The 12,687-nt window shown below is 35.5% G+C and overlaps 1 protein-coding gene across 1 annotated transcript; it reads left to right on the top strand.

Moving 5' to 3' along the window:
- The first annotated feature begins 3,641 nt into the window (after positions 1-3,641).
- LOC138398797 (olfactory receptor 2W3-like) lies at positions 3,642-4,583 on the top strand. The gene has a single exon (XM_069493265.1). The coding sequence runs from the start codon at positions 3,642-3,644 to the stop codon at positions 4,581-4,583; it is 942 nt and encodes a 313-aa protein (XP_069349366.1).
- Positions 4,584-12,687: the final 8,104 nt, after the last annotated feature.

Below are 12,687 nucleotides of genomic sequence, written 5' to 3'. Positions count from 1 at the left end.
CATTTGTAAAAGATCCATGCTTTAATATAAATTATATGAATAAAATATCTTTCAAAATATTTCCTAAGAAAACTATAACTGTAAGAAAACCTGATTAAAAAGAAAATCTTTCAGACTTTCATAAAAATCCACCAATAATAAGCCTGATTCATCAGGTTAAGATTTTACTAATTCAAGCTAAAGTGAAATCAAGTTCTTGGCTGGACATGGTGGCTCATGCCTATAATCCTAGCACCCTGGGAGGCTGAGGCAGGAGGATCCCTTGAGCTCTAGAGTTCTAGAACAGCCTGAGCAAGAGCAAGACCCCTGTCTTTTTTAAAAAAAATTAAAAATTAAAAAAAAGAAATCAGGTTCTTCTGCTGACATTGGGAGAATTCTTGATTTTATTGGATATCATTATTCTTATCTCTAAACATGGACTGATCTGACCATTTCTTTATATCAACCTCAGGTTTGAGAACAAATTGACTATCTTAAACTTCTTTTTTTTTCCCTCACTCTATCACCCAGCTGGAGCGCAATGGTGCAATCATAGTTTATGGTAACCTCAAACTCCTGGGTTCAAGCGATCCTCCTGCCTTAGCCTCCTGAGTAGCTGTGACTCTAGGAGGGAAAAGGTGAGTGAATGAATTATAACTAAAGAAAAGGTTATTGATGATAAAGGAATTTGAAAATTAGGAAGACAAGCATTATTTTTTTTGCAGTGGGACAGACAACACTATGGAGAGGAAAAAAATATGATGATAAGAGTGTATATATGGTCAGGCAGAAGGAACTTTGAAATACATTTCCTTCACATCTCTACACCTAACAATTCTGGGCAAAAAAACTCAGTCATTCTATTAGAGGACACAGTGGACTTCCCAGCTCTAGTTACAGTGGACTTCTTTGATGAAGCTGATAACTGGAGATAAACACCACAGATACCACATGTAAACGCCATAAAGTCAAACTTCTTCAAAGCCCAGCAGAATTTTGCATCACATGTGGCCAAGAACACTTAATAGGAGTGTAACTATTGTGATAATAATAAATCTTTGAGTGATTGATATTATTAGACAGAAAAATAAACATTTTATACATTAGCCCCTTTATCTTTACACTAATATAAGTGATGCTGTGAAGTGAAGACACTTCTTCAATAAAACTGGCCTAAAGCCACGTATCTACATACCAGAGCTGAGCATTAATTAGTTCAAACAAAGATTGATCTGACCAAAGTGGACTTAGCTATTCTTTTTGTATTTAATTTTTTAAATTTATTTATATATTTATTTTAAAGATGAGGTCCCACTATATAAGATAAATCAAGTGAAGTAAATGTCTCCAAATCTCAGTTTTCTAAAACCAATAAAAGACATATAGTTATCCATTAGTTTGAAAGTTTCTGGATTTTAAGTAAAAAAATGATAAATCCAAACATAATAATGTTGACTAAGATTGTGAAAAATAACTTTTTTTTTTTTTTTTTGGAAAACTGGATATTGCAAATATAGTAGTTCCTCCTAATCCATGAAGGACTAGGAGGGACAACTAATCCAAGACCCTCAGTGGATGCCTGAAACCACAGATAGAACCACACCTTATAATACTATGTTTTTTTCTATACAAACATACCTATGTCAAAGTTTAATTTATAAATTAGACACAGTAAGAGACTAATAACTACTAATAAAACAAAATAATTATAACAGTACACTGTAATAAAAGTTACATGACTATTATCTCTCTCTCAAAATATCTTATTGTGCTGTACCCACCCTTCTTGTGATGATGTGAGATGATAAGCTAGAAGGCTACAAAGTGGTTACTGGGTAGCATAAACAATGTGGATACACTGGACAAAGGGATGATTCACATCCTGGGTGGGAAGGAGTGGGTCAGCGTGAGATTTCATCAGCCTATTTAGAATGGCACGAATTTGAAACTATGTTGCCCATTATTCTTTACTGCCTTCCCCAAAACTGAGGACATGGACACAGACTGATGCTGGGAAAGAATTATCAAGCCAGAGTCATCTGTCAGCCCATTGCATCCCATGCTCCCAAGTATCAGAACCTATTTCACATCCAGATTTTCATAGTAGTTCTTTAAAAATTGTCTCATGTTCTGAGCCTAACAATTTTTCATTGCCTTAACAATCTGACTTAGAACCAAACCGTGTTGGCTCTGTGACTGAGACATATCTGAGCATGTCTAGAATCAATTTGCCCGAAAGACCGAGAAAGTCCTGCTAAATAATTTAACAAAAGTATATATTTGTTTTGTTTGATATCTGTCTTCTTAACCAAAATGTAAGCATATCAAATACTAACTCATTTAATCCTCCAAACAACTCTTTTAAAAACTAGTATTATGCCCATTTTACAGATGATAAAATTGAGGCACAGGGTGTTTAAGTAACTTGTCCAAGATCTCTTAGCTATTTAATAGCATTACTAGGATCTGAAATCATGCTCCAGAGTCTGGGCTCTTTACCATTATGACACCCCTTTCTCAATTATCTGTTGTTCACTCAAAGATATTCAGAAAAAATTTTATTCTGTATTTCAAATAAAAATCTATTGATTTAATAATAATCAACATTATGGTATTTGTGGTATTTGAGTCCAATGCAAAGGATGATATCACTCAAAATAATGATTGAAGTGAACAGTTGCCGGTGATTTGGGGGAAAGCATGCTGTTTAGAGTGTAGTAAAACAGGTACTTCCATAATCTCTCTATCAAGACTTTAAAATATAGGAAATATCCTTAATAACCAACTACAGAGAAATATCTAGATAAATCATGCCATAGCTATAGGAATATTATACAGACATTAATGATGATTATTTTTGTAGAATCTTTTTTTTTTTTTTTTTTTTTGAGGCAGTCTCACTTTGTTGCCCAGGCTAGAGTGAGTGCCATGGCGTCAGCCTAGCTCACAGCAACCTCAAACTCCTGGGCTCAAGCAATCCTACTGCCTCAGCCTCCCGAGTAGCTGGGACTACAGGCACACGCCACCATGCCCGGCTAATTTTTTCTATATATATTTTAGTTGTCCATATAATTTCTTTCTATTTTTAGTAGAGATGGGGTCTCGCTCTTGCTCAGGCTGGTCTCAAACTCCTGACCTTGAGCGATCCACCCGCCTCGGCCTCCCAGAGTGCTAGGATTACAGGCGTGAGCCACCGCGCCCGGCCTATTTTTGTAGAATTTTAAAACCAAAGCAAGTTCTCACACTATAATATTTAATGAAAGAAAATCTAGAATATAATATTTTAAACACACTATGATATAGGTTGTGTGAAATTATATGTACTCATGAGAAAAGACAGAAATCAATAGTGCGATGGTGATTGTTTCTGGAGTGTGAACGATCTTTTCCTATTATTTTTATATATATGTTTGTATTTTCCAAATATTCTGCAATGAGCTGTACTTTGGTATTCAAAAAGAAATAAAAGACGCCAATAAGAAGAGACATTCTTCCCCAAATATATAATCTATGTCTCCATGGAATATTGAAATTTTATTTAACTATGTTGCATAATTCCTTGATATTACCCTTGTCTCTCTGTGTGTTCTTTAGCCTGCTTCATTAAGAACACATTATGTTCCTATCACTTCCCTGCAGGCATGTCCCAATGATCTGCTGTCATGACCAACCAGAGCTGCCAGGAACGGTTCATCTTACTGCGTTTCTCAGACAGACCCAGGCTGGAGCATATCCTCTTTGTGTTTGTCCTCATCTTCTACCTTGTGACTTTAGTGGGCAACATCCTCATTATCTTGGTCTCCCGCCTGGACCCTTCTCTCCACACGCCCATGTACTTCTTCCTTACTAACTTGTCCTTCCTAGACCTCTGCTTCACCACCAGTTCCATCCCCCAGCTACTTTTCAACCTAGGCGGGCTGGATAAGACCATCAGCCACATGGGCTGTGCCATCCAGCTCTTCATGTTCCTGGGGCTGGGTGGCGCGGAATGTGTTCTCTTGGCGGTTATGGCTTATGACCGCTTCACCGCAATCTGCAAGCCCCTTCATTATTCTGTCATTATGTATCCTCGGCTCTGCTGGCAATTGGTGTCTGTGGCCTGGGGGGTTGGACTCCTCAACTCCCTAGTTATGTCTCCGGTAACTATGAAGCTACCACGATGTGGGAGATGTAAGGTGAAACATTTCCTATGTGAGATGCCAGCTCTGATAAAAATCGCCTGTGTGGACACAGTGGCTATGGAGAGCACTGTTTTCATCCTGTCAGTAATAATTGTCTTGGTGCCCCTGTCTCTTATCCTCATCTCGTACAGCTACATTGCCCTGGCGGTGCTGAGAATCCAGTCGGCTGCAGGAAGAAGGAAGGCTTTCAACACGTGTGGGTCCCACCTCACTGTAGTCTCCTTGTTTTACGGGAATATAATCTATATGTATATGCAACCAGGAAATAATTCTTCTCAGGACCAAGGGAAATTCCTTACCCTCTTCTACAATTTGGTGACCCCTATGTTAAACCCTGTCATCTACACACTGAGAAACAAGGACGTGAAGGGTGCACTGAAGAGGCTTGTGTCTAGAAAGCAAGGTGACAGTCACTTTTTCTAAGGTTGCTTCTTTTACTTATTCTATTAATAGAATGAAATAATTCTTGAAGTGAAATTTTCAAATACGTCTAAATATTCCTACCTACCCAGTAAAAACCTCCAGGGGTGGAGCTTGAGACTATGTATTATAAAGTTCCAAATATGATGCCGAGGATTAGGTAAATTATAGGCAAAATTTAATTTTTATAGCATATTATTTCAACACATCAAATCATCTTTTCTCCTCCTTTCCAAGCTAGCCACATCCAATTAAAATCCAACAAAACCATAAGTAACTGTTTCAGTACCGTGGATTAACTGACAGAAGCTCTGCCTTAGCAAAAATCATATGATGATCCTCTTTCTCATTGGTAGTTTGTATGATTGTTATTTTTCCATGGAATTGAGCCAATGGAGTACCAAAATACTTGTACTACTTTAATCTTTTGATATCTGTAAATTTCATCATGTGGAAGAGATAGAGCATTAGCCTAGACATTGGCCTGCAATATCATTTAAATTTTTGAGCTCAATACTGCCTCACTGATCAGCTGCATTAAAATTACCTGGAGATATATATACTTTCAATTCCAACCCCAGAAATTGTGAGGCTTAGTAAGTCTAGAAATATTTGTGTTTAAAAAGTTCCTTGTGAGATTCTGATATGATTTTATGTTTGAAAACAAATGAACCATTCTGAATCTTTTCATTAGATAGCTTAGGAAACATTATCAAACAAACCACAAATAGTGGAGCTAAGAATTTAACATGTATCTGGATTTATCAGGATGAGTATAAATGTTCTCACTTTTTTAATATAAATTTTATTTAAGGGACTATTAAAAGTGACAATGATAAAAGTGAATATGAAAGCTGTATGTTTACAAGTATGCAGACATACACATTTATAAACATGCAAGCATTATAGTGCTTGTGCAAAGTTACACATGATTAATTTCTAAACTATATGGAAGAAGTGGGATTTGTGATCCTACATTTTCCTAGTGATAAAAAAAGAAATATATTCTCAAGTGTCTTCCCACTGATTCATATTAAGGACAAGGGTTCTATCTTGGTGAGCCCTTTAAATAGCTACTTTTTCAATTAAAATTTTCAAGTAGACATTGCTAAACATAGCCTTGATACAATGCCAAAAAATCCAAATATTAATAATTGTATTACAATGTTTTCTTTTTATTAAAGACAATTATTTGTATTTATTTTCTTAAAACTTAAAAATCATAGTAACAGCCAGGTGTGGTGGCTCATACCTGTAATCCCAGCACTTTGGGAAGCCAAGACAGGGGGATTGCTTGAGCCCAGGATTTCAAGACCAACCTGGGCAACATAGCAAGACCCCATCTCTACAAAAAAATTTTCTAAATGAGCTGGATGTGGTAGCACGTACCTATAGTCCTAGCTACTTGGGAGGCTGAGGTAAAAGGATCACTTGACCCCAGGAATTTGAAGTTATAGTGACCTATGATGAAGCCACTGCACTCCAGCCTGGGTGACAGAGCAAGACCCTATCTCATGAAAAAAAAAAAGCATAATAACCTTTTGTGTCTGAAGTAGAAAAGTAGTAAAGGCCATTTAAAAGAATGAAAAGAGAGTTTTCCTGGAGTAAAATTGGATTTTGTCAATTTATTTTTCAATTTTGAAAGTGTTTCTGTCTCTGGAGTGCTTCAATTTTCTCTCTATAATCACTGATATCATAGTGACAATTCTTATTGTTTCAATTTTTCTCCCTCTGCAGACAGCCCCCAAACCCAAACTGCATGCTAAAAATTGATTCCAAATACCCATTGTGCTGGAGAGTTCTCTACCCCTGGTTAAACCATCATCCTGCATATATACAGCTAATACCTCTGGATTTCTTACAGTTTTCTCTATTTATTCTCCTAGTTTATTTGGAATTTAACTTGAGGGAGAGAGTCAGCATTCCTCATAATTCAGCGCCTTGTTCAGGACCAGACTCTGGTCTTTTATTCCTTCAGTTTTCTGTTTCTTACTCAAAATTTCAGTACTTTCTTTTAATTATCAAAACAAAACCTATTAATTATATTTATTTTATATTCCACATCTAAAAATTCAAAAATCCAAAGTCTTTACAAAACTGATTCTGATCCCTTTTGTTTCTACCTTGTTCTTCCTCGTAGTACCTGTATTTCCTTGTGTGTTATTGTGATTTTGGATTGTGATTTGCTCATTTCCTTAAAACTTTACCTGTGGGATTGTTTGAACCCTGACATAAAGTTATATTCATCCATATAGGATTTGAATTTTGTTTGTCTAAGTCACTTAGATGCACTATCAAATTCTTTCAAAGGAACACTGAATGCAAAAGGGCAATGGAGTATTACTTTCAAAAAATTGAAGGAAATTACTTCAAACCTAGATTTTTATCCAGTAACATTGTAATTTAAATATAAGGGTGTGATAAAACTTCTCAGGTATGTAAAGCCTCAGAAGTTAGTCACACAAGTGAAGAGTGATGAGATGCTCATTTGAGTGATGAGATGCTACCTCTAAATGAATTATTCAGTTTCTCTATCTCCCCTTTTTTCTTTATTCCCTCATTGTTGTCTCCCATCACCTTTGAATATATTTTTCTTTTTGCATTTTATTCAACTTGCCTCCCAATCCACCACAAGAGATGATTAATATAATTCTGCAAAGAATATATTTCGTAAGTATTTAGCCAATGCCTACAAAATATTTTACATGTATGTATACATTTGTGTGTGTACACACATTAGTATCACCAAGTTGATCTTTTATTATGACTCATAATATATAGTATTCTTTCTCCCTTATTTACCTTTCATATCCAACATACAGAAATATTAGGTACAAAGTGAAGCTACATAAATCTTGACTCATTATAGACTTATTAAGTTGCTAAGCTTTCCAATAACATTTATTTTTCTAATATCAGAGTTGGTGGTTTCTTTTGAAGCTCTTCTGAGCTCCAGTTTCTGCCCTGAATGCTAGACCAGATGTTGCCATTTAATACCATCATGATTAGAAGAGTAATGGAATTTTCTGTCCTTTGGGAAACTGAAGATCCTGAGAGAAAATTGTGTGGAATGCTAAGTGTCTGTCAATACTCTGTTGCAGTGGCCTGGCTTGTGATTCTTCCAAGCCAGGAGCCAAAGAACTGGGACAACATCCCTCAAAAAAATCAACCCTGAGAAAAGGGGTAACAGAAAAACAAAAAGAAAGAATTCAACGTGTAACATAATTTCTTATAGGAGGAGAAGATCCTCAAAGCCAGATTATATTTAGTAAGAGGATGGTTAGCTCATCTACTTTATGTGATTGGAAGTGTATTGGAGATTGCACTGAAAGCAGCTGCACCAGAGTGGTGGGGAAAGAAGGCATTTGGAAGTGTTGATGGGAGAAGAAAAGAACATGGATTTTTTTGTGTCCTATCAAAAATATTGTAAATTAATGGAAGAGGAGAACTAGAAGAGTATGAGAAGGAAGAAGGTTTAACTTCTATTTTTATTTTTCACGTGAGCATATGTTTAGGCTATGGAGAAAGAGCCACCGGGATATCAGAAACTGAAGGTAAAATAGATAAGACATGATTGACTGACAAGGTCTCAACAAAGAAGGAAGGTAATAGAGTTGATAGCACTATTGGAAAACAATTTTTTTTTTAGCAAGCACAAACATATAACTAATTATGAAAGAGAAAAGGCACCAAAATTTATGCTTAATGAGATCTTTTTTCTCTTTTAAGTAAGAAGAGATATTTTTGAAAATATGGATGAAGAATTGAAATACTGGCCAAAAAAATTTTTTAAAGCAAGCAAACTGCTAGGTATGGGAAATGGAAGTATAAGTAGAGACAACTGGTTCATTCCTAGTCAATTTGGCAGCAAAAGACTGACCATCTGTTGATGTCACCTCTCCAGAGTCTTCCTCTTTGTCTGCTCTCCAGAGGCAGCCAAACTCTGGATACCTGAACTCAGGCTAATGAGTTGCATGGGCAGGACACTCTTGGGGCCACTAGAAATAAACACATTCTGACGTATCTCAGTCCCTAAAGCATGTACCTTAACTTTGATGGCTTATAAAAATATCTCTCAGATATAACAGCAGCCCCTTTATTCATGGGCAGATTACTTAGACTTCACAGATTCCAACTTCTGTTTAGTCACAGACTCAATTGTTCACTCTCATATATACTCTCTCTTATGCACTGGAACACCCTATAAAATGAGTGGATAGTCTTCCTGGGAAAACTTTGGGGATGACACAAGTTATGATAATAATTTAAAAAGAATTAGTACCACCTTTAACAGATCCTGAATGAGTAGCATTTTACATTTTCCTTGCCTTTGATAATTAACCCCTTTCAGGGATTATTCTGTCTGAGGGTGGCATATTTTAAAGCATATTTTTAATATGTGTATCTGTATTTATTTTAAGGATACTGTTCTGCCTACCTTATCCCTAACCCCATCTCTAGTTTCATGACCAAACTTACCACTTGGTACTCACTGAATGTCCTATAATTGGGAGACGAAAGTTCATGTGGTTTCACCTCCCTAATAACATGACAACTTTCTAGTTTTGTAGAACTATGGTGGTTCTTCTAAAACTATCTTACTTCTTCTAGAAGGTGGTTGGATGTATATAATCTTTGTTATTCTTCTGTAGAAGAAGATGTCATATTCTTAGCTCTATAGTCATTTAAACTGTTCCCTAAACCAGCTGAGGTTGTTCATTTCACTCCTGATTCCTTAGACCTAAAAAATGATGGTACTATCTGCAGAATTGTTGTCTATGCATGAATTTGCTATTTACTTAGAGTAAGTTTTAGACTGGAAGAGGAATATGAACTCTAGGTTAGCTGAATACCTCTGCACTAGAGAAGAGGATGTAAGTCTTTTCTCTTCCATTTAAACCTACCATTGCATCCAACGTGTATTGATGTTGTAGACCTGCAAAGAGTAACAAACGTGTGTAAGAGAGAAGCCATCACTGGTTTACTTCCTGACAAGTAAGAAGAATCAGTTTTTTTCTATTACTGTAGATTTCTGCTAGACACACACCAATACAAATGAGAGAAATAGCAACATTATCAATAATAATCTTAATGATTATCATGATCACAGTGTACCTCATTGATGAACTTGGAATAAGATAGAACTAATATCTGCATTTTAGGCTTACCATTGTGTGGCAGGCATTTATTATATAATAAAGAATCATTGCAACTTGGCAGACATGATTACATTACACTATTGTTATGGATTGAACTGTGTCCCTCCAAAAAATATGTTGATATTGTAACTCCTAGTTCCTGTAAATGTGATCTTATTTGGAAATAATGTCTTTGCATATGTAATCAAGTTAAGATGAGGTTATACCCAATTTGGATGGGCCCTAATTCAATATGATTGGTATCCTTAGAAGAACAGTAGACGAGACAGACATGAGAGAGGAGAATGCCATGTGACTATGGAGACAGAGATTGAAGTGCTGCCGGTACAAGTCAACAAACACCAAGAATTGCCAGTAAACCACCAGAAGCTAAGAAAATACAAGGAAATATTATCCCCTGCAGGTTTCAGAGGGAGCATGGCCCTATTGACACCTTATTTTGGACTTCTAGCCTTCAGAACTGTGACACAATAAATTTCTGCTATCTTAAACCATCCAGTTGTGGTACTCTGTTATGGCAGCTCCAGAAAACTAATATAACCATATTGAAATTTGTGTTTAAATAGCCTAAGTTAATTTAATTATATGTTTGTGTTTATAATGAATTATACATGGCTCTTGTCACAGTATATGCATTTTTGGTTCAGATCACCTTCTGTGCATCACTGAGAAGAACACAATCGCTTAAAAGCATGTTCTACACTAAGTTATGAGGCATTTAGGTGATCTCTAAGAAATAACAGACTATTCTAAAACATTGTAAGAGGCTTCAGCTGGGCACCATAGTGTGCTGGAGAAGCACCCTCTTTATGAACCTTAAAGCACAAGGACAGAGAAAGAAGCAAAGGTAAGCATTAACAACATTTGATAAAACAAACTCCAGGGGTTAATAGCAGTTTTATGATTCTAGGTATCTTGTAACATGGCCTGATAGTCTGGAAAACATAGAAATTAAGAACCATGTTGTCATTGAAGAATGTGCTAGAACTGAGGAATTCTTATTCAAAATATGGCATTAAAACTGTTGGGACATAAATCTATAAAGTTCAGTAAAGAGCTAAAAGTTAATAACCTTCTCTCTTTTATTTGTAAGGAGAAATGGCTAGGAAGTAGCAATGTAGACTTTAGAATTTCAAAGTTTATTAATGGCAATTTATACATAGAATACAAGTATTCTGATTCCCATGTTATTGTGTTTTAGAAGTTAACCACATTCTTTGGCACCATAGTAACAACTACCACCAAAGCAATCACTAAGAGCATTTAAGAATATGAACAATTAGGAGAGTCAAGAATCCAACAGGAAAAGCATAACGGAAAGAAGGCAAATTGTCCTCTTCACTGGTCATGGGTTTTGCTAATAGAAAAGTGGTATTTACAAAAAGTTAACAGCCTGCAAGTTTCTACACAACACAGCATTAAAAAACAATTTAAAGTTTAAATATTCATGGCTGTTTATTGCCATGTATCTCTAATGTGTTAGAGGAAATGGAAATTAAACTACGTATTTCCAAAGAATCCACATTTTTCAGGTAGCTAAAGTTTTTCTTATTCGAGAGCTAATATGACTCTTTAATAACTATTGTTCAAGATTTTCTTTTTTCTCTTGTACATGTATAAAGTTCTATAACCCCTAAATTCATTATCTATAGGCTATTACAGTTTTTAAGTTTCTTCTATATTTCCATTTATCCTATAAAGTTTTTATGTGAGTCTACCATATGGCAGGCTATTTTATAGGCTATGGAAAAATTATAAGACATCACTCTTTGTCAGATATTATTTACTATTAAACTTGAATCATAGGGGTGCATGTGTGTGTGTGTGAGAGAGAGAGAGAGAGAGAGGGAGAGAGAAATTTCTAAGAACAGGCCCAGTGATTTTAATAGAAAAGATTGTTTTTGTGAGTTTGGTATTTTAGGAAGTGCAGAGTGAGAAGCTGAAAAAATACATTATTCTATTACACTGAAAAAAATTTTTGAATTATAAAGTGAGAAAAAAGGAAAGACTAAATATTAGACTGGTGGTTCCAGGTTTTTTTTGCTGAAAATCGTATCAATGTTGCTTACTCAAGAATCCTGGAATATGAGGTTTGGAGACAATGAATTCTAAAATCATTTTCAATAGAAGCTTTCCAATCAATAAACATGATTCTAGGCTCTAGTAGTCAAAGACTTCATTGGTTTATTCACTAAAGTACATTATTCCTCTTTGAATAAAATTGGTAAATACTAAGTTTTATATGCATCTTCAGAAAATAAATGTTTTCTCTGCACAAAAAATAAATAGAAGAGCCAATCTAAAATATTTCAATTCTTGATGGAAACCCAAAATCGATGGATCAGGGGAGTAGAAAATTTGCAACTTATTCAGGAAAATTAGATTTAATTTTCGAAGAAACTCAAGTTATCTTTAAAGTTCATACAATCATAAAAAAAAAAACAACAACACAGTGTCCCTGGCAGTGAAGAAATAATGTTGTAAAGTGTCAACAGAAAAGAACTCAAACTCTGTAAAATAATTTAAAGAAGTTTATTCTGAGCCAAATATGTGCCACCATGTCCTGGAGAGCTATGCCCAAGAAGCCTTGAGCAAGTGATCTCACTGTGGTTGGGTTACAGTTTGGTTTTATACATTTTAGGGAGACAGGAATTACATGTAAAGTCATAAATCAATACATGGAAGGCATACACTGGTTTGGCTCCAAAAGGTGAGATATCGCAAAGTGGGGGATTACAGATTATAGGTGGGCTTAATGAGTCTTTTTGATTTGTAATTGGTTAAAGAAATGAAGCTAGACTTGTCTAAAGGCTTAGAATGTTTTAAGTTAAGATAAGGAAATTTGTTAATGAACTACAAGCCACCAGACAAATGTGGAGACTCAAGTGATCTGTTAAGTAAATTGATGGCCTACAGGTGTGGTTTAACCTTTGCCTTACTTGGCCTTA

The sequence above is a fragment of the Eulemur rufifrons genome, chromosome 18 (genome assembly GCF_041146395.1).
Source record: "Eulemur rufifrons isolate Redbay chromosome 18, OSU_ERuf_1, whole genome shotgun sequence".
Taxonomy (NCBI): Eukaryota; Metazoa; Chordata; class Mammalia; order Primates; family Lemuridae; genus Eulemur; species Eulemur rufifrons.
This window is presented reverse-complemented; position numbering and strand designations above follow the sequence as displayed.

Coding starts and splice junctions, on each gene's coding strand:
- LOC138398797 (XM_069493265.1), top strand. CDS start 3,642: ATGACCAACCAGAGCTGCCAGGAACGGTTCATCTTACTGCGTTTCTCA.